Source organism: Lagenorhynchus albirostris, chromosome 15 (assembly GCF_949774975.1).
Source record: "Lagenorhynchus albirostris chromosome 15, mLagAlb1.1, whole genome shotgun sequence".
Taxonomy (NCBI): domain Eukaryota; kingdom Metazoa; phylum Chordata; class Mammalia; order Artiodactyla; family Delphinidae; genus Lagenorhynchus; species Lagenorhynchus albirostris.
In genome coordinates, this window is record NC_083109.1 from 51,682,682 (window position 1) to 51,701,073 (window position 18,392).

General features: G+C 51.6%; 1 protein-coding gene across 9 annotated transcripts; it reads right to left on the reverse strand.

The window, feature by feature from the left end:
• Positions 1–28: 28 nt before the first annotated feature.
• SRRM2 (serine/arginine repetitive matrix 2) lies at positions 29–18,392 on the reverse strand. 9 transcript variants are annotated; one of them, XM_060123416.1, is made up of 15 exons: positions 18,184–18,342; positions 14,734–15,007; positions 13,732–13,839; positions 13,392–13,556; positions 13,138–13,215; positions 12,634–12,693; positions 12,518–12,550; positions 12,248–12,298; positions 11,992–12,084; positions 11,134–11,332; positions 3,151–9,830; positions 2,124–2,408; positions 938–1,051; positions 688–798; positions 29–593 (listed from the first exon to the last, which is right to left on the reverse strand). In XM_060123416.1, exons 2-15 carry the CDS (start codon positions 14,973–14,975, stop codon positions 584–586), a joined length of 8,229 nt encoding a protein of 2,742 aa, XP_059979399.1. In that variant the 5' UTR covers positions 14,976–15,007; positions 18,184–18,342; the 3' UTR covers positions 29–583. The 9 variants fall into 9 exon arrangements, with proteins under 9 accessions (XP_059979399.1, XP_059979398.1, XP_059979397.1 ...); XM_060123415.1 differs by having other exon boundaries at positions 688–795; positions 12,634–12,696; XM_060123414.1 differs by having other exon boundaries at positions 12,634–12,696.

Genomic DNA, 18,392 nt, shown 5'->3' on the forward strand with positions numbered 1-18,392 from the left:
ACCCATGATAAACAATCTATAGACCCAATTCCTGCATTTCTCGTTTTTATTTGACAGAAAAAGTTGCTCTTGCTGTACAGATTTTAAAAAACCAAAATGCCTTTAAGAAACGTGAAGAAAAGTTGGGGGGGAGGGGGCCACAACCTCACTGGGAGGCCAAGAGGAGCCAACTAATCAACTGCCCCTTTTTTCCAGGTATACCTCACACAGGTCTGCAAGTACCAAACCATCATCCCCCCCAAGAACTTGGGGCTAAAAGGGGGACAGTGCCTCCCAGATCCTTTCTGAGTCAAGACCTGGGAGTCCCAAACTGTATCCTCCCCTCCCGCAACTCCCATTCTCATTCCCACCCACCCCAAACCCCCCAAAACATGTGAACCAGGAAAAACTCACAGAGATTAACATTTCACAGAACAAAGAAAAAAAAAAAGAGGGAGGGAAAGAAGGGAGCCCTCCCCCAGGATGCTGCCAGGGTTGGTGGGGAGGGCAGACAAAGACCTCCTCCCACGGCTCTGTTGGGGAGAAAGGGGGCACGTCCTGTGGCTCCAGAACTTGGGGTATGGTGGAATTCCCCAAAAAAGATTCACGGAGACCTGAAATGGAAGAGAATAATCAATGCAGAGGCCCCAGCCAGCCCTGGAGCTCTCAGAAGTGAGCCCAGCCCTAGAGTGTGACAAAGACACATACCTGGAGGAACGGTGCCGCACGGAGCGAGGGCTGGGCGTTTCCCTCCTGCGCTTGTGGCCCGGGGAGTGGCTGTCCCCACGCTGGCTTCTCCGGGAACCCCGTTCACTGCTGCTACAATGAAGGACAGACATGAGACCACACACAGGACACCACCAACCCTTGGTACCTTGGAGCCTTAGAACTTATTTTGCAGAAATCAGTGGCAGCCAGACTGGGCTGCTGGCAGGACAGCACACACTGGCAACCCTACCTCTGCTGGTCCCGCGGTGAGGGCTGGGGTGAGGGGCGGCGGCGCTCCGCAGGCGAGTAGCTGAGGGACCGGGAGTCCCGGAGGGAGTCTATTGGCTTCCGGGGGCTGCGGGACCTGGGGATCAGAGTAGGTCCCCATAGTGCCACACTCTTTCAAACCCACAAGCCAGCACTCAGGACCACCCCCACCCCACCCCAGGTCCTGACCACCAAACCTCATACCACGCAGGGCCAACCTCAGACCCACCTTCATCCGCTCACTCACCCATCCGCCCGCACACCATCCACCGAGTACCCCAACAGGCAGGGCACGGGGTGCAGCGGGGGAGGCAAAGATAAAGACAGTCCCTGCCCTTGGAGGGGCTCAGTCTGATGGTGAAGGAAGGCCAAGGGAGGCTCGCTTGGCCCCACGTGTGGGAAGCAGCCCCGCAGGACCGATGTACATGGGGTCTGGGGACCCAGGGGAGGGAGACATGGGGCAGGGCAGGGAAGGGGCAGGGTAGTCTTCTTGAAGGTGCTGTTTGAGCGGAGTCTTGCAGAACGAGGAGTTCACCAGGCGGACAAGGGAATTCCAGGCAGGAGGAACAGCATGTCCAAAGGCATGGGGTTCTCCTTAGACTGCAAGGCGCTGCTGAGTGTGGCTGGAGCACAGGGCATGTGTGGGGGCGGGCAGGAGAGGAGAACACAGGGCAGGCAAGGCCAGTTGGTGAAGAGCCTCACACGCCATTCCCGCAGAGGTGGGGCTTTATCCTGCAGGCCACAGGGCGTCCCGGAAGGATTTGTGAAGGGAGTAACCAGATGTGCGTTTTAGAAAGATCCCTCTGGCTACGTGTGGAAGAGAATGGCGTGGAGGCAGGGAGACAGGGAAGAGGCTGTGGATAGAGTCGGGAGAAGATGACGGTGGCCAGACCCTGGCAGTAGCAAAGGGGAGACTTAAAAGCTAGAATCCCTGGAACCTGGGACCAGGCTGCATGTCAGGGGCAGGGAGAGGAAGGAACCTAGGACTCCCCAATTCTGGCTTGAGCACCCACTTGGATGACAGCCCTCTGCCAGAACAGGGCACAACAGAGTAAGCAGGGAGAGGAGAGCCCCACTCCTACTGTACAAGCAGACACCACAGTCCAGCAGGGATCTCACAACCCAGGGTCACACCCCACCCCTTCCTTCTCAAGCAAGGCAGCACTCACCTCCGCTCACCAGGGGGTGGCTTCTTGGGGCTTGCAGGTTTGGGCAAGGCCTGAGGGCCAGGCTTAGCAGGGGAGGGGGAGGAAGAAGTAGAGGAAGAAGAGGAAGACGAAGAGGAGGAGGAGGAGGAGGAGGAGGAGGAAGAGGAGGAAGAAGAGGACGATGAAGAGGAGGAGCTGCTGCTGGAACTGGAGCTGCTAGAACGCCTCTTCCGCTTGGCTGGGGTCGGTTCCTGAGGACGGCCCTCTCGAACAGCCTCCTTTGGGGCTGGGGCGGGGCTGGGGACCCTGTGGGAGAAGAGGGCGTCACAAGGAGACAAGCTGCCCCAGCCCCAACCCTACCTTCCTTGGCCTGGAGGAATGGCAGTGGGGGAGGGGTGCCTGAGAAAGGCCCGGAGCTCTCCAAACCGAGAGCCAGTGAGTGCATTCTCTGGAGAGCAGTGGCCCCAACTGACCCAACCTCTGCTAACACAAGCAACAGGCTGGGGCCCGCAGCAAAAGGGATCAAGGTTAAACCTCAAGAATGTCCCTGATGGAGGAATAAGGTCCCTGGGCTCAGGTGTGGAAGCCAGGCTGAGTGGTCTCCGTCCTCTCCGTCCTCAGAGAGGAGAGCCACAGCATGGGGAAGCCTCTGTGTGTGGGTTGGCTGGGGGAGGGGCCGTCCTGCCTGGAGGCAGGGAGAGGGATAGGATGACCTCTGAAGATCCTTCCAGCCCAGGGAGTTCCTCTTGAGGTCTAACTGCCATCCCTCCTGCTGTAAAATTAAGTCCATTTCCTCTAGTTCTGTCCTCTGTAGAGACGGAAAACTTATCATTATCCTCTAGAGAATTAACCTTCGGAGACTTTTACCTGTCCCATTCCTCCCCCCGTTAACCCCCACCCCGGCATTCTCTTCTACCCCCAGCTTAAGGATCATGGTCCCCATACCTCCTCAGAGAGCCAAGAACCTCTGGATAGGGCTTCTCCCCCCCCACCCCGACCAACCATCCCCAAAACCTTCCCCGTAGAAGAGTTCTAAAAGTCCTCTCACCTCTTCAGTACTACCTCAGGTTGAGTGGGAAGGCTAGAGCCCTCCGAGTCGCTAGAACTGGAGCCAGAGGAGGAGGAGGACGACGACGATGACGATGACGATGAAGAGGAGGAGCTAGAGGAGGACGAGGAGGACGAACTCCGCCGCTCCTTTGCTGGCTGCAGGGCAGCCAAAGCAGAAGGCTGCTGGGCCTCCATAGAGGCAGTTGGTTCCCCACCCTCTGGGTGGAACACCCCAGGGACGGGGCCAGAGAGCATGCCATCGTGGTCACCAGCAGAGGATGTGGTCTTTGCCACCGTTCCAGAGGAAAGGGACTGAGACCCTGCTACAGGGGTGGTCTGGGCAAGCAAAGATCGGGACTGGTCAGAAAAAGCAGATGGCACAGGGGACCTAGGCCGATCCTGAGCTGGAGGAAGAACTGACTGTGAGGAAGCCTGTACCATTCTAGAGGCAGGAGAGGGAGCCCGCTCAGATGTCATTCTAGACTGGCTTGGGGCAGATGGTGGGGTTCTGGAGCCTGGGCCTCCTGGTGGGGTTCTGGACCTGGCTCGGTCAAGGAGTGGTGGTGAGGTTCTGCCACTAACACGCTCATAGGCAGAGAGGGGAACCCTAGGGCTGGTGAGGTTTGCACCAGACAAGGCTGGAGCCATTCTAGCACTAGTGAGATTTGCAGGGGCCAAGGCTGGAGGGGTTCTTGAGCTGGCAATATTCACAGGAGCTGTGGCATGTGTAGATCTAGGACCCACCAGGTTTGCAGGGGCTGGAGCCTGCGGTGTTCTGGAGCTGGACGGATAGTTTGCAGCAGTTGGGGCTGTGCCAGAACCCGTGAGACTCAAAGCTGCCAAAGCAGCTGGGGTTCTGGCTCCTGCCAGGTTCACAGCTGGTGCTGTGGGGGTACGAGGGTCAGCAAGGTTCACGGCCGAAGGTGCCACTGCTGTTCTGGGGCTGGCCAAGTTCATGGCTGCTGCTGCAGCTGGCGTTCTTGAGTCAGCCAGGTTTACTGCTGTTGGGATGGCAGGTGCCCTGGCGCTGGCCAGGTTCATGGCTGCTGCAGAGGCTGCAGGAATCCTGCTGGCAAGGCTGGCAGCTGGGGCTGTTCTGAGACTCATGAGAGGCACTGGAGCTGGAACCTGGGACATTCTTGCAGCAAGGCCAGCTGCAGACATGGACGGAGGAGGCCGAGCGGTGCCAAGACTGATAGCCGTCAGGGCAAGTGCAATTCTAGACTGAGCATGGTTTTCTGGCACAGACGTTCTCGGGTGATCAGGAATTCGGGGACCTGGACCATCCATCATGGAACCACCAGCTTGCTGCAGGACAGACATGGGTGTTCTAGAGCTGCCAAGGGGCTCAAGCATTCCAGGTGATCTACAGCGGTCAAGAGGAGTTGGTGACATGCTAGGACGACTGAAGCAGCTCATTCTGGAGCTATTGAGCGCTACTGGAGGTGTCCGAGAACCAGAATGATTTCTTGTTGCTGGAGGAGTAGCAGAACGTGAACGATCAGAACTGCTTCCGGACGCAGAACGCCTGCGAATAGCTGGAGGAGATCTTGTTAAGGACCGTTTGCCCCGAGTTGTTCGTGGAGTACGGGACCTAGAACGGCGGCGAATAGCAAGTGGTGAGCGACTTCGAGAACGCTTACGTGCTAACAATGGGGTTCGAGACCTAGAGCGGCGCCGAAGAGCTAGAGGAGTTCGGGACCTAGATCGGCGGCGTGTCACTGGAGAGGTTCGAGAGCGAGACCTCCTTCGAGTTACCGGAGATGTGCGAGATCTTGACCTCCTTCGGGTGACCGGGGATGTTCTGGATCTTGATCTTCTGCGAGTGATAGGGGAGGTTCTGCTTCGAGATCGCCTTCTGGTTACTGGTGGGGTCCTAGATCTGGACCTTCTCCGAGTCACTGGTGGAGTCCTAGAACGGGAGCGTCGGCGAGTCGGTGTTCTGGACCTTGAACGACGGCGGGTTACTGGCGGTGTTCTGGACCTAGATCGCCTTCGACTCACTGGGGAAGCTCTTGATCGAGATCTTCGTCTAGTCACCGATGTCCTGGACCTTGATCGCCTCCGGCTGACTGGTGAAGTTCGAGACCTGGACCTCCGTCGGCTAACCAGGGGTGTTCTGGACCTGGATCGCCGGTGAGTGGCTGGAGAGGCCCGAGACCTGGAGCGTTTCCATGGGGCTGGTGATGTGCGTGAGCGGGAACGCTTCCGACTGGTTGGGGGTGTCCGAGAGCGGCCTCTTCGGCGTCTAGAGGAGGTTCTGGAACTCTCCTGCCGGGCAGGAGACCTTGAATGGTAACCGGAGCCTCCCCTGCGACGCCGAGTAACCCGAGACCTTGACCGGCTCCGCTGTCTTCTCCGAGAGGTTGACTGAGAAGATCCAGACCTATCTCGACGACGGGTTGTTCTGGTTTTCTCCCTCCTCGAGCGGGAACGGGACCTCTGCAGCCCACGAGGCTTTGGTGAAGGAGAACGGCCTCTCCTTGAAGTTGTCTTAGTGCGTGGAGATGAAGCTGAACGCCGCCGGCGTGAGGATCTTGACTTTTCGGCTGGCTCTGGGGAAGACACTGAGGGACTTCTTCTGCGTCTTGGGGGAGTTCTAGAGCGGGTCTCTGGTGAGGATGATGCAGAACGGCTTCTACGGGAGAGCCTGGCCTTCCTAGTCAGCTCAGGAGATGATCGAGAGCTGCGACGGCGAGGGGGAGTACGAGACTTGGTCTTGGGCTCTGGTGATGACCTAGAACTTCTTCTAGTAGTTCTGGATTTGGGTGGGTGTTCTGGAGAGGACTCAGAACTGCTGCTTCCTTCAGGCGAAGGGCCTCTGCCTTTGCTTGATGAACCTGATCTGCTTCGTCTTGGAAGGACCCGAGGGACCGGAGCCTTGGGTTCAGGAGAGGAATCAGAACCACTCTGTGCCCTGGGTACTGCTCTTGGCTTATCTTTAACTTCAGGGGATGAGCCAGACCTACTACGCCGAGGAGAAGGCCGGGATTTGCTGTCGACCTCTGGAGATGATCCAGAGTGACTCCTTTGTCTAAGTGGCATTCGTGTCTTAGCTTTAGAATCTGGAGAAGAGTCTGACTCACTTCTCTCCTGAGGCGATGAACTGGGTTTCCCATCAAGTTCTTGAGAAGATCCAGACCGACGTCTCTGCCCGAGAGGAGTACTAGTCACAGTCTTCTGTTCAACTGATGACTCTGACCCACTTCTTTCTCTCTGGGGGGTAAGACACTTATTGTTGAGCTCCGGGGATGATGGAGAATGACTCCTTGGCCTAGGAGTCTGAGGCAAAGCTTTTGCTTCTGGAGAGGAATCACATTCACTCCTTCCCCTGGATGGTGTTCTAGGTATATCTTTCATTCCAGGAGACGACCCAGATAGGCTGTGCCTTGAGGGGGTCCCAGACCCATCTCTAAGTCCTGGGGAAGACCCAGACCTGCTTCTCCTTGAGGGGGTTCTGGGTAAACCATCCTTCATTTCAGAAGATGCAGAACTACTTCTTTCCCTTGAGGGTGTTCTAGGTATAGCATCAAGTACTGGCGAAGAGACACTCTGATTTGAAGACATTCCTGCTTTTTCCACCGCATCTGGGGATAACTCAGAACTGCTGTGTCTGGAGGACCTTGTTGATTGTTCTTTCACATCTAGAGATGGATCTGTCTCCAGCTGATTAGGAAAAGGTCCATTCAAATCTTTAACCTCAGGAGAAAATCCAGTATTCATTTCTGCAAGAGAGCCAGAGTTTCTAAATTCTAAAGGTGAGCCAAAGCTATTCTCTCTGGGAGGAGAGTCAGACAGTTCTTTATGTTCTGGAGAAAAGTGTGGCCCGCTCCAAGCTGAGGCCACTGCAGGGACTTCTTCCAAAGAAGCCTGTGACTGGCTTTGGTCAAGAGTCAAAGACATGGCAGATCTTTCTTCTATTTCAGGAGATGATTCAAAGTTACTTCCAGCCATTTCTTTAAGTTCTGGAGACAAATGGGGCAGGACCTGGTTTAAGGATTCTTCAGATTTCTCTACCACCTCCATTAATTCCTCATCTTGGCTTGGCTTAGTTAATGCACTACTTCGGTCTTTTGTATCTGGAGATGACTCAACACCACCTCTTTCCCTTGATGGAGTTCTAGGGGTGTCTCTGAGTACTGGTGAAGACTCAGGCCTATCCTGCACAGAAGGAGGACTCAATTTGTCTCTTGGTCTTGGAGATGATGCAGTAACATCCTCCTGAAGGAGTAAGCTCGTTTTTTCTTTTGATTCAGAAGGCTCCAATCTACTCTGCCCCAGAAGAGATTTAGAGTCCACTGCAGGATATAGGGAAGAGTCAGACTGGGACCCGCTCTGCTCAGGAGACATTCCAGATTTCAGCCTAGGACCTTCTGACAATTCACTTCTATCTTGTCTTGTTGGAGATCTGGGTGCCAGCTCAGTGATTGGAGATGAGGACCTGGACTGGCCACCCTTAGGAGGTGTCTGAGATTTGGTCTGCAGATATGGAGATTCAGAATGACTCTGTCTCATTTCTGGACTTGAAGTACCAGATGTAGAGTCTGGTGAAGTTGGAGATTGTCCTTTCTGTTGCAGAGCTGAGGGTGGTGTGCAGGACTTTACTCCTGGACACAGAGAGAAAGATCCAGAGCAACTCTGTGCTGATGTATCTTTATACTTCTCTTGGGAACATGGTGACTTTGATCCAGGAAGATTATGCCCTGGTGGAGTTTGGGGCTTTGCTTTGGGGCATGGCGAAGTAGACCCTGAGTGACTCTGTCTTGGTGGTGTTCCAGGTTTCACTTTGGTATCTGGAGAGGAGGATCTAGAATGGCTGTGTCTTTGCAACGATCTAGATTCTGTCTTGGAGCATGGAGACTCTGATCTGCTTTGCCTTGAAAGTGTTTTAGATGTCACTCTACTAGGACTTGGAGAAGAGAAGCCAGAATGGCTTTGGATTGGTGACGTTACTGCTTTCATTTTGGGTTGTGGAGATGATGACCCAGATCGGCTCCGTCTTGGAGGTGTGTTAGATTTCACTCTAGAAGGAGAAGACCCAGAGCAGCTATGTCTCGAAGGGGTCCTAGACTTCACCTCAGGGTCAGGTGATGATTCAGAACGGCTCTGTCTTTGTGGTGTTGCAGATTGTTCATTTACCTGGGGACTTGTTACAGACTCCTGCCTTGGCGTTCCAGATTTCACGTTAGGTTGAGGAGATGAACTGGAATGACTTTGTCTTGATGGCGTTTTAGATTTCTGATTAGGAGGCGGAGAAGAACCAGAGCGACTTCGCCTTAGTGGTGTTCTAGATTTAGCTTTAGGTTGGGATGATCCGGAGCGACTGCGCCTTGGTGGTGTCTGAGACTTTTGTTTAGGGCGTGGAGAGGACCCTGAAAGGCTTCGCCTCAAAGACAGGCGGGATTTTACTTTGGACCTTGGTGAAGAGAGAGACCTGCTCCGCCTCGAAGAAACTCGAGATTTCTTCATTTCTGGGCTTGAGTTGGACCTGCTCCTTCTCTGTGATGCTCTGGATTTGTTCTTCCGCTCTGATGAGGAGCCAGACCTGCCCCTTCTTTGTGGTGTTCTAGAGTGAGATCTTCCCCGTCTAACTAGACTTCTACTACGGGATCTTCCTCGTCTTGCTGGTGTCCTAGACTGAGATCTCCCTCTCCTGGTTGGTGTTCTAGAGCGTGACCGGCCACTTCGTCTAGCTGGGGTTCTGGAGCGCGACCGCCCACGCCTGGCTGGGGTTCTGGAGCGTGACCGCCCACGCCTGGCTGGGGTCCTAGAGCGTGACCTGCCACTTCTCCTGGCTAGCGATCTACTACGAGACCTCCGTCGTACTGGTGATCGGGTCCTAGATCTGCGCCTAGCAGGTGTTCTAGACCGAGACCTGCCCCTCCGGGCTGGTGTTCTAGACCGAGACCTGCGCCTAGTGGGTGTTCTAGATCGTGACCTCCGCCTGGCAGGTGTCCTAGACCGAGATCTGCCCCTCCGGGTGGGTGTTCTAGAACGAGATCTGCCCCTAGTTGCAGGGGATCTAGAGTGTGACCTGCCTCGTCTTGCTGACCTAGACCTGCCTCTTCTCTGTGTATTTCTGCTCCTGGACCAGCCTGGTCGCTGAGGAGACCTAGAGCGGCCACGTCGCTGGGGGCTCCTAGATCGTCCCCACCTCTGTGCAGACCGGGACCTACGCCACTGAGGTGACCGGGACCGAGAATGACCTCTCTTGGTAGGGGTTCGAGACCGAGACCGCCCCCTCTTAGTGGTAGGACTACGGGACCTCCCCACTCTATGAGAAGGAGTATGAGAATGTGACTTATCCCGTTTTGTTCGGCCATGTGAGCGACTCTTGGATGCAGGAGAAGAAGAAATATCTCGGCGGGACCCAGGAGCTGGTGTAGGTTTAGGACTTTCAGGGGAAGAGCTGGCATGCCGAGAAACTTTGGTAGGTTGAGGAGAGGGTGGGCAGCTCTCTGAAGAAGATTGGGGAGGTTTCTCAGGAGACTTAGGTGGTGAATGGCCCTGGGCTGGAGAAGCCTCAGAAGGGGGGTTCACTGGCTCCTGACTTAAGGGGGTTGTTGCAAGGGGTTGTGGGGAGCCGCCATATTGCTCAGCAAGGAGCAGAGTGGGAGCAGGTAGTTCTGGCCCTGTGCTGCTCCTTTCCGGAGAGGGGCTAGGTTGAACTGCAGATTTCTAAGAGTGGAAAAGAGAGTAAGGATACGGGTATGTAAGCACCAAAACTTGCTATCACCTGTAAGATCCCAACACCCTTTCCTATGAAACTTTTCCTCTATGCACCCCATTATACCAACTGGTCCTTTTCCTCACCACAGGCAGTCACATTCATTCAATAACAAGAGATCACATAATATAAAACACAGTGAGAAACGTACGAAAACAGAATCTACAATCTTGAGTTTTCTATCCAGAGAAAAAACATAATGCAAACTAATGTACTATATTTCACAACAGACAACCATTACAAAATGCTGAGTGCAAAAAAGAAGGTATTTTTAAATGGAAAGATAAAGCAGTTTCCCAAAATGACTGACTTCACTCTTAAAAAATATCTATATTAAAATAAAAGGAAAAAAAACAAAGATTTGAGTACGTGACTTATGTGAGTAAGAAAGACCAGAATGAAGTACAGGGAAATACAGAAAGAGACCAAGTTATAAAAGCTTTAAATATTAAAGTCAAGAGCAATAGGAAGTAAATTAAATTTCTGAGATGATCCAACTTGCAGTTTGGAAAACCAACTCTGGGTAACATGGAAAACAGACAGGAGAGCTACAAATTTAGCAAAAAGCAATTTAAATTATACTGTGACTGTTGAAGTAAGAAAACATGATTAGAACTTGAATTTTTTTTTTTCCTTTGCGGTACACAGGCCTCTCACTGTTGTGGTCTCTCCTGTTGCGGAGCACAGGCTCCGGACGCACAGGCTCAGCGGCCATGGCTCACGAGCCTAGCCGCTCCGCAGCATGTGGGATCTTCCCAGACCGAGGCGCGAACCCATGTCCCTTGCATCGGCAGGCGGACTCTCAACTACTGCGCCACCAGGGAAGCCCTAGAGCTTGAATTTTAATAGCAAGTATAAAACAACAGGTACTGAATAGATCTTTCCAAAGTTGTGTTTTCAGACTGCAAGCAGCAACCCAGTGTGTTGCAAAGTTTTAATGAGCCACAACCAGCATTTAATGAAACTGATACTAGAGACACTATAAGTAGTAAAGTTAGGTGTAGTTCAAAAAATTTTTTTTGTTCCAGTTCTATCAACTTGTAAGTACAAAGAAGACAGTGATGTAAAACTAACACCCAGTAAAGTTTGAAAGCCACAATTCTAAAGGATTTGCAAATGAAAAAGAGAACTTTATGAATAACTGAGAGGAATGCAAAAAACAAAACCGGACCTTACTTCTCCCTTAACTTCACACACCTATCCTGAATCCACAGCCCTGCAAACCAAAGAATATCCATTAACTCAGGAACATACCTCCTTCTTGTCTTTATCTTTGTTTTCATAAGGGCTGCTAGGCTGCTTTGTAGAAGGCTCCGGGCTACTAGGCTGCCCTATGTTGGTGATACCTGGTTCCCTGGATGGTACATCTCCCTCCCCTCGACGCCCCGAAGCAGGGGAAGGACTTCGCCCAGTCAAGGTAGTTGTATGGGTTTTAGCTGCAGCACTTCGAGACCTGAGGGAGGTAATTGAGGATGGGAAAAGAGGAAGAAAATCAGTTCAGGGGAGAACAGAAAACCCCCTCCCCAGCTCCCATCCACCTTTCTTCAATATAACCCTCTTCCAAAGAACCTTCTCTTACTCACAGGATTCAAGTAACTCATATTGAAATTCAAGTCCAGTTCACTTTGCTCCTTCTCTTCTCAACATCAGTCCCCAAAAATGTTCTCCCTCTACCCCTTTATATTTACCTCCCCCAAACCTCCCAAAACCCTCCACCCAGTCCATTCCCTACCCGCTTCATTCACAACTCACCTCTGAGCCCACCTCCTTCAGGAAGCCTTCCCCGATTAAGGAAGCCAGGGTAAGGATTCCTTCCTCCCCCAGACACCACGAACAAACCACCACCCTCCCTATTCTGGCAGTCCATATATATCAGAACAAAACAAAATCACAAACAAAAGAAAACAAAAAACAAAAAACAAAAAAAAAAAGAGAAGGGGAAATGTATATGTCTGTCCATCCTGTTGCTTTAGCCTGTCAGCTCCTAGAGGGCAGGGACCGTGTCTTCCGAATGGTCTGTGCAGCGCCTAGCACACCGTGGGCGCTCAATAAATATTAAATTGATTAACCCACAAGTCCCTCTCCCTCCCTTCCTCCTGGACCACCCCTTACCGACTGCGGGAAGTATCTGAAGAGGAAGCAGAGTCTGCAGAAGTTGAACGGTGCACCCGTCGGCTCTTGGGGGCTGGTGTTGTACTTCGAGACCTGAAGGAAGACCACCACCACAGCTCAGGGTGCTGTCACACCTGCACTGGGTTCCCCTTATCCACCCTTCAACCTTTTACCAGTCAGGGATGTGACTGATTCTGCCCTATCCCCAGGTGGCACTCATCTACTCACTAAGCAAATTCCCCTCTAATTCACTCACCGCTTCCTCTTCTTGTCCTTAGATTTACGTTTGCTCTTTGGAGTAGGAGACCTGAGAAATAAGGCAAAATTATTTAAAATAAAAATCATTTTTAAAAAAAGAAATAAAATGAAAAGTAAAATGGAAAGAACTGAGTTACTGACAGTAGGAGATCAAGGAACTGAGCTTTACCCCAAGAAAAAAAAAACCCTAAAGAGCCAGCAAGGCCATCAAGCAATGGCTCACTGCTCCATGTGCCACTATGTTCCCAATGCCACAAAGAGCTCTTACCTATGCTTCCTTTTCTTGGATTCAGATTCTGACCTGTTGGTAAAAAGTAAGTAAAATTATTATTTTTTACCTAGGCCTGGACTCACCAAACCTCTCCAATTGTTCCCAGCTCATACCTGTGCTTCTTCTTCTTAGAGCTCTTCTTCCTCTCTCGTCGAGGAGAGCTGCTCTCTGACCTGCTAAATGTGGGTTCAGAAACAGGTCATTCAGCCTGCCTCCTTCTCTGGCCCACCCACTTATAATCCATCCCCAAAAAAGCGTCTAAAGCACAGAACAACTCCAATAGCACCAATGTGCCGATCTAAGCCCAGAACTTATTTACTCTCCAAGAGGCGTAGATACCTATTATATAGCAACAAACCCCAAAATGGAAAAAACAACATAACTCCAAAATGCTGCTGATCAGTTTTGCAGAGGTACAGAATCAACCCTTCCCCACTGAAGCAGCACACATTATTTCTTCTACCAGGTGAGACCTGAATGGTAACTCCCTCTTCCCTGACTTTTCTGACAACTCTCTCCTACTTCCTAGAAATAAGAATACTCTATTTCCAGAGAGAGAGAAAAAACATGACAGGTTTGGTCCTCTGGCTACTAGAATAGCTTTCCAACTAACTTACCGTCCTCTATCTTTCTTCTTTTTCTTCTTCTTTTGCTTTGGGGTTGGTGAGCGAGAACTGCTAGACTCCCGGACAAGGCTGAGGAAAGATGAAAAACGGCAGAGATGGGTGCTAAGACAAACTTTCTTAGACATTTCAACTTCAGAAAAACAAAATCTCAAGAATTTGAAAAGACATAGTCCACACACAAAAAATGGAGCAGAGTGCTTAGAATTAGGAAGAGAAACTGACACTGGCTTCTTGGTCTTGTGTACCTGTAAGGTTTGGGTGGCTCAGGAACTGGTTGTTTAGCTTCCCGAGCACGACGCTGAGGATCAAAAGAGCTGCCATCCACATAGGAATCACTGATGCCAAAGGCAGCTCGGAGTCTCTCGTTCTTCTTCTCATTCAATTCTGCCAACTGGTGAGTCTCAGTTACCCTAGAGGAGAAAAGGTCAAAGGTCTAAAGGAGATAGAGAACAAAATGCAGAGTCATATTCACACAAACAGCCATGAGAAAATGAAGACAAGAGCAGGGAGAAAGTCCAAACTAAACAGAGAGAACAACAAAAGCAGAATAAAGTCCAGAGAAAATCGAGAGAGGGAAACACTCACGCTGGCCTCTGCCCTGGGGTCTCCTCCTTGCCCCCAGGGTTCACATCCTTCTCCAGCAACATGAGTCGAAAGGTCGCCACTTTTTCCTGAATTTGCTGTTCCTCGTACCTGGAGAACAAAAGCCTTCAGGGTTAGAGGTTGACTAGACACTCTCCCCAGTCCCAGGTTTACAGTTCCCTCGTTCCCAGCAGGATCCCTTCCCTTTCCATGCACACATACAATTTTTCACTCACTGTCACCCAAAGGGCCCTTCTATTAAATCCTGCTCTTTTCCTGTCATCTTTCTTCCCTCCACTGACTACACCCTCTAGAACAGTGGATTTTAAACATGCTACACTCCAGGGGCCAAGAGAGGAAAGTTAAGCAGGCAGAGTTCCAGGTGTTCCTCCCCAAATCCAATCAACAAGAACAAGTCTTTCATTTCCTGGGATTCCAAAGGAACATGCATTATATGAAACGGGCGCCACTGCTTAAGTTTGAAAACCACTGCTCTAAAAGGTTTTCTACCTTAATAGGGTCCTTTTCTAAAATCTCAATTCCCTATCCAACCCATGATCCCTTTTATCCGGGTATTATTCCAATTCCTGTTTTCCTGCCTTTGCTACTGTCCAAGCCCTCAATCCTTAAATCCATTTATCTTCCTTTTCTCTACCAATGACAACACATATCAGCTTACCTAGCTACCTCTTGTCTCTTCCCTGGTCTGCTTCCCCACCTCTCCCTTAAAGCACATATTTGCTTCTCAATGGCCCCCCTCTTTCCCCATGTGCCTCCATCTAAATACCTCATAAAAGGCTCCCTTTTATATCCCAGACACAGGTTCCTCATCTCTCACTTTGAACTGTCCCTTAACTCCTTTCAATCCGCTAGCTCCTTTACCTCCTCCCCTCCTACAAGTCCTCTCCAGGCCTCTTTCAACCAGCCCTAAGCTCCCTACATCCCACCTAACTCCCCCAGCTCTGCACTCACTCAGTGCTTGGCTCTCCCCCAGCCCTCCCTCACCCCTGCTCTTCCATCATCTCCTCCAGCTCGAGGCATCGCAGCTCCACGCGCCGCTTGCGCTCGTGGTCCAGGATGTCAGGATTAGGCCGCTTCACCAGGGCAGCCTCCAGGCGCCGCAGTTCCTCCTCTCCCTTGTAGTCAGGCCGCTCACCGCGGCGGCCCCGCACCAGGGACAGGTTGCGCTGGACGTAGCCGTTGGTGCCGCTGCCCCGGGGCGTCGGCAGCCCGATCCCGTTGTACATGGCCCCGTGCCCGGGGTGGGGCACCACCGCTCCTGAAGGGGAGCGGGGAGACACGGGTCAGGCCCCTGGCCCCAAACTAGCCACTTACCACCACCCAAATCCCTGCTCTTCTTCAACCCTACTTCAACATGTCTCTCCACACTAAACCTCCTTTAGCTGCATAATCCTCCTGGTCTCCTAAAAAAACCTGTTCTTCATCCTTCCAGCACTGCTTTCTTTCCACCAAATCATAGCCCAGCTCTTACAGCCTTTCCCCACAATGTGCAAGAGCCACTCTTGTTTTCACCTAGCTTTCCTGTTTCCACCCAAAACAAAGATCCCATTTCTCCCAAATTTCTCCACACACTCTCTTTATTCTCCTTTAGCCCCAATATACACAACTGGTATCTTCACCAACTACTCTAATTCCTAACCCTGGCAACTGACTGAGGCCTCTAAACAGGGCACAACAAACACCAAACGAAGATCTGTGGCACCCAAAGGCCTGCAGTCCAAGTCTAGACTCTTCAAGAACTGACCTAAGCATTTCAGGCTACCCTGAAGATAGCCAGAAATTATGAATACAATCTGACTGAACAGCCCCTAGATATCCAAAAGGTGGCCCAGGCTAAAGGCCAGCATGCACATCAGAAACACATGAACTTTGGATATGTAATCCTCTTATACTTCACCTCTGAAGTAAGGGGCCATTTCCAATCAACTATCCTGACTAATAACATATTCCTTCAATTTCCTTCCCAATAGGATTTCTCACATGGTTTGTGGCTCACCGAACTCTCACTAGCTCCTGTAAAATATTACATTTTCAACTCAATGCTCTAAATACACCAAACAAGCCTCCTCTGTTCCAACTGTCCCCATACCTTCTCTACATTCCTTCCCCTGCACTTACAAAACCCCCACTCTTCATACCTCACTTTCACTAACGTCAAACTGTCAACTTTCCCTAACAGTCCCGTTATCTCATTTCCTAGTTTTTCTCTTCCAGGCCGTCCTTAACCCTCTCATTATCACGTGCCTCCTACCAGGTTCTATCCTCTCAATCTGTCCCAACCCCAGCATGACTCTGAAGAGCCCTCTAACCCTAGTTTTACTGATTAGATTTCTTGGCTACGTACACTCTATTCCTTTCTCCAGCTACATGTACTCTGTTTTTTTCTCCAACTCATCCTGTCCGAGATAGTTTCACATGGGGAAATGTGTGAGGGAAAATGATCCCAGGAAAGAACCCAAGGAACAAAGTGGAGAGATTAGTGAAAGTAAAGGGGAAAAACATAGAACTGGATAAAAGAAAAGGCTTCATTTTAAAAATTCTGAAAGAAACATCATACAAATACCTGGAAGAATGTACTAAAGCCCCCCCCCCACCCCATACAGGGAGATGCTGAATGAAAGGGAGCTAGGACAACTCTAAAACAGTTTGGAGCCCCTTACCCCCCAACTCTAAGGCTGGGTCCCTGCCCAATCCCAGTTGCAGACTCTAGAGATCTGAAAGCAAAACAAAACGAAATAACAATACTGAGTTAAAGGAGTGACAAATGATGCTAAATCTATGAAAGGCAAGTGGAACTGTGCAAAGAAATGAAAAATTTCTTTACAGCACAAGAAATTTTCCAACCCTCACTTTTATTTTTCTCCTCCCTATTCTAAAGCTAGGCCTTCTTTGGCTCTCTATACCCTACCGAGTTTCTGCTTCCCTTGCAGAACGCTTCTGACCTGCAATCAATTCTTCAGCTTAACCATTCACCCACACTTCCATACCACCTCACACAATAATCCTCCCACTCCCTGGAAAAGGATAACCAGCAGCTGCTAAGCAAAGGATATTAAATCACAACAGACTGGAGAACTTTTACGGAATGAGCCAAAAAAGAAAAAAAAAAACCCAAACAAACAGAAATACCACAGCATCTAAGACAGTGCTCAAAACACTAAAAGGATGGATGGACCAAAAAGTGTATTAACAACACAAACACAAATCACCAAAACCTAAATAAGGACACTTAAACTGGGGTCCAGGACTGTGGGTATGCAAAAATCACCCAAGCTAAAAGCTGACAGTAAAAGCTGCAAAAAAAAAAAAAAAAGACAAAAAGGCGTTTTTTCTGTTGGAAAATTATCACGATGCCCAACTAGCCAGGCAGAAAGGGGTCTTGAAATTCAGTATTATGGTATTCAAGAAAAAAAACGCACCAAAAAGGGAGGAGAGTGTGCAAGAAAATGGACAAAAGTAATAAGCACAACAAGCTCAGCACTGGGGCACTGTAGTAGCTGAGTAGACACTATGAAACCCCAGAAGCTAAAATACTAGCTCAGGAAGAGACCTAGACTCACACTCAAGAGGAAACACAACTCTTCAATTTTTGACCCAGAAGATATCTTAGAAAAGCGTCCGAGTGAAAACCAAGGCCTAGAAAAGTTGTGTGCGAAATAGTGACAAAAGTCCAGCGTTTTCTCAAGGAAGGGCTGGCAGCCTCCTCCCCAGCCGTAACACAACTTTGGGGGAGACGATGAAAAAGTGCAAGAAAGAAAGGAGTATGTGATCTGCCTTTACATACCTAAACCAAATATGTAAATTTTTTTTAAAACGTTTAGAACCCTTCTCTTCCTAATACCTCATGACACACAGTAATGAATCCAAACTGCCTAACTCTCCCGGACATCTAGTTCAAGACCTTCTCTGCACTGGCTGAGCGGCCAAGGCCTATTTTCAGCCTTGAGAAATGGGGGAGGGGGCTGCGCGGCGCCCCATAGTATGGGAGGCTCCGGGCCCGACCCCAGGCCCCCGGGAGGGACGGGTAGGCCGGACGCCGGAGAAGCGCGGGGGAAAGGAGCCGGCAGCGGGCCCCGGACGCCGCAGCCCCCTCCTCGCCGAGAAAATGTCGGCAAAGACAGCTGCAGGAGGGCCTCCTCGCCGCACGCGTCAGGGAGGCGAGAAGCCGAGTCGCGCGCTCCCCCCTCGAGAGCGCGCGCGAGCCTGAGTGCAGTCGGCGGCGCGCGCCGTTGCCATGGGGGAGGGAAGAATAAAAGCCCGCGCGCGACAGGAACCGCGAGAAGGGGGGAGGGGAGGCAGACCAGCAAGGACGTCCGCGCGCGAGCTAGGGGCGGCGAGCGCGCGTGCGCGCGGCGGCCTGAGCCGTTCTCCGCGCGCTTTGGCCTTGCGCCGGGGCCGCCGCCCCTCCCCCACCCGGCTCGCGCGCTCTCTCACCCGCCGCCGCCGCCTCCGCCCGCCGCCTCCGAGGGGGAGAGGTGCTGCCGCTGCCGCTGCCGCTGCTCGAGCTCCTGAGTCCCTCGGGGCCTGGAGCCGCCGCCTTGCCTCGCCGGCCCGCCCGCCTCAGCCAACACCGCCGACTCCTCGCTTCCTCCGGGGCCGCAGCGGACTCCGACTGCGCCACTCGCACCCCGCCTGGGCCGCGC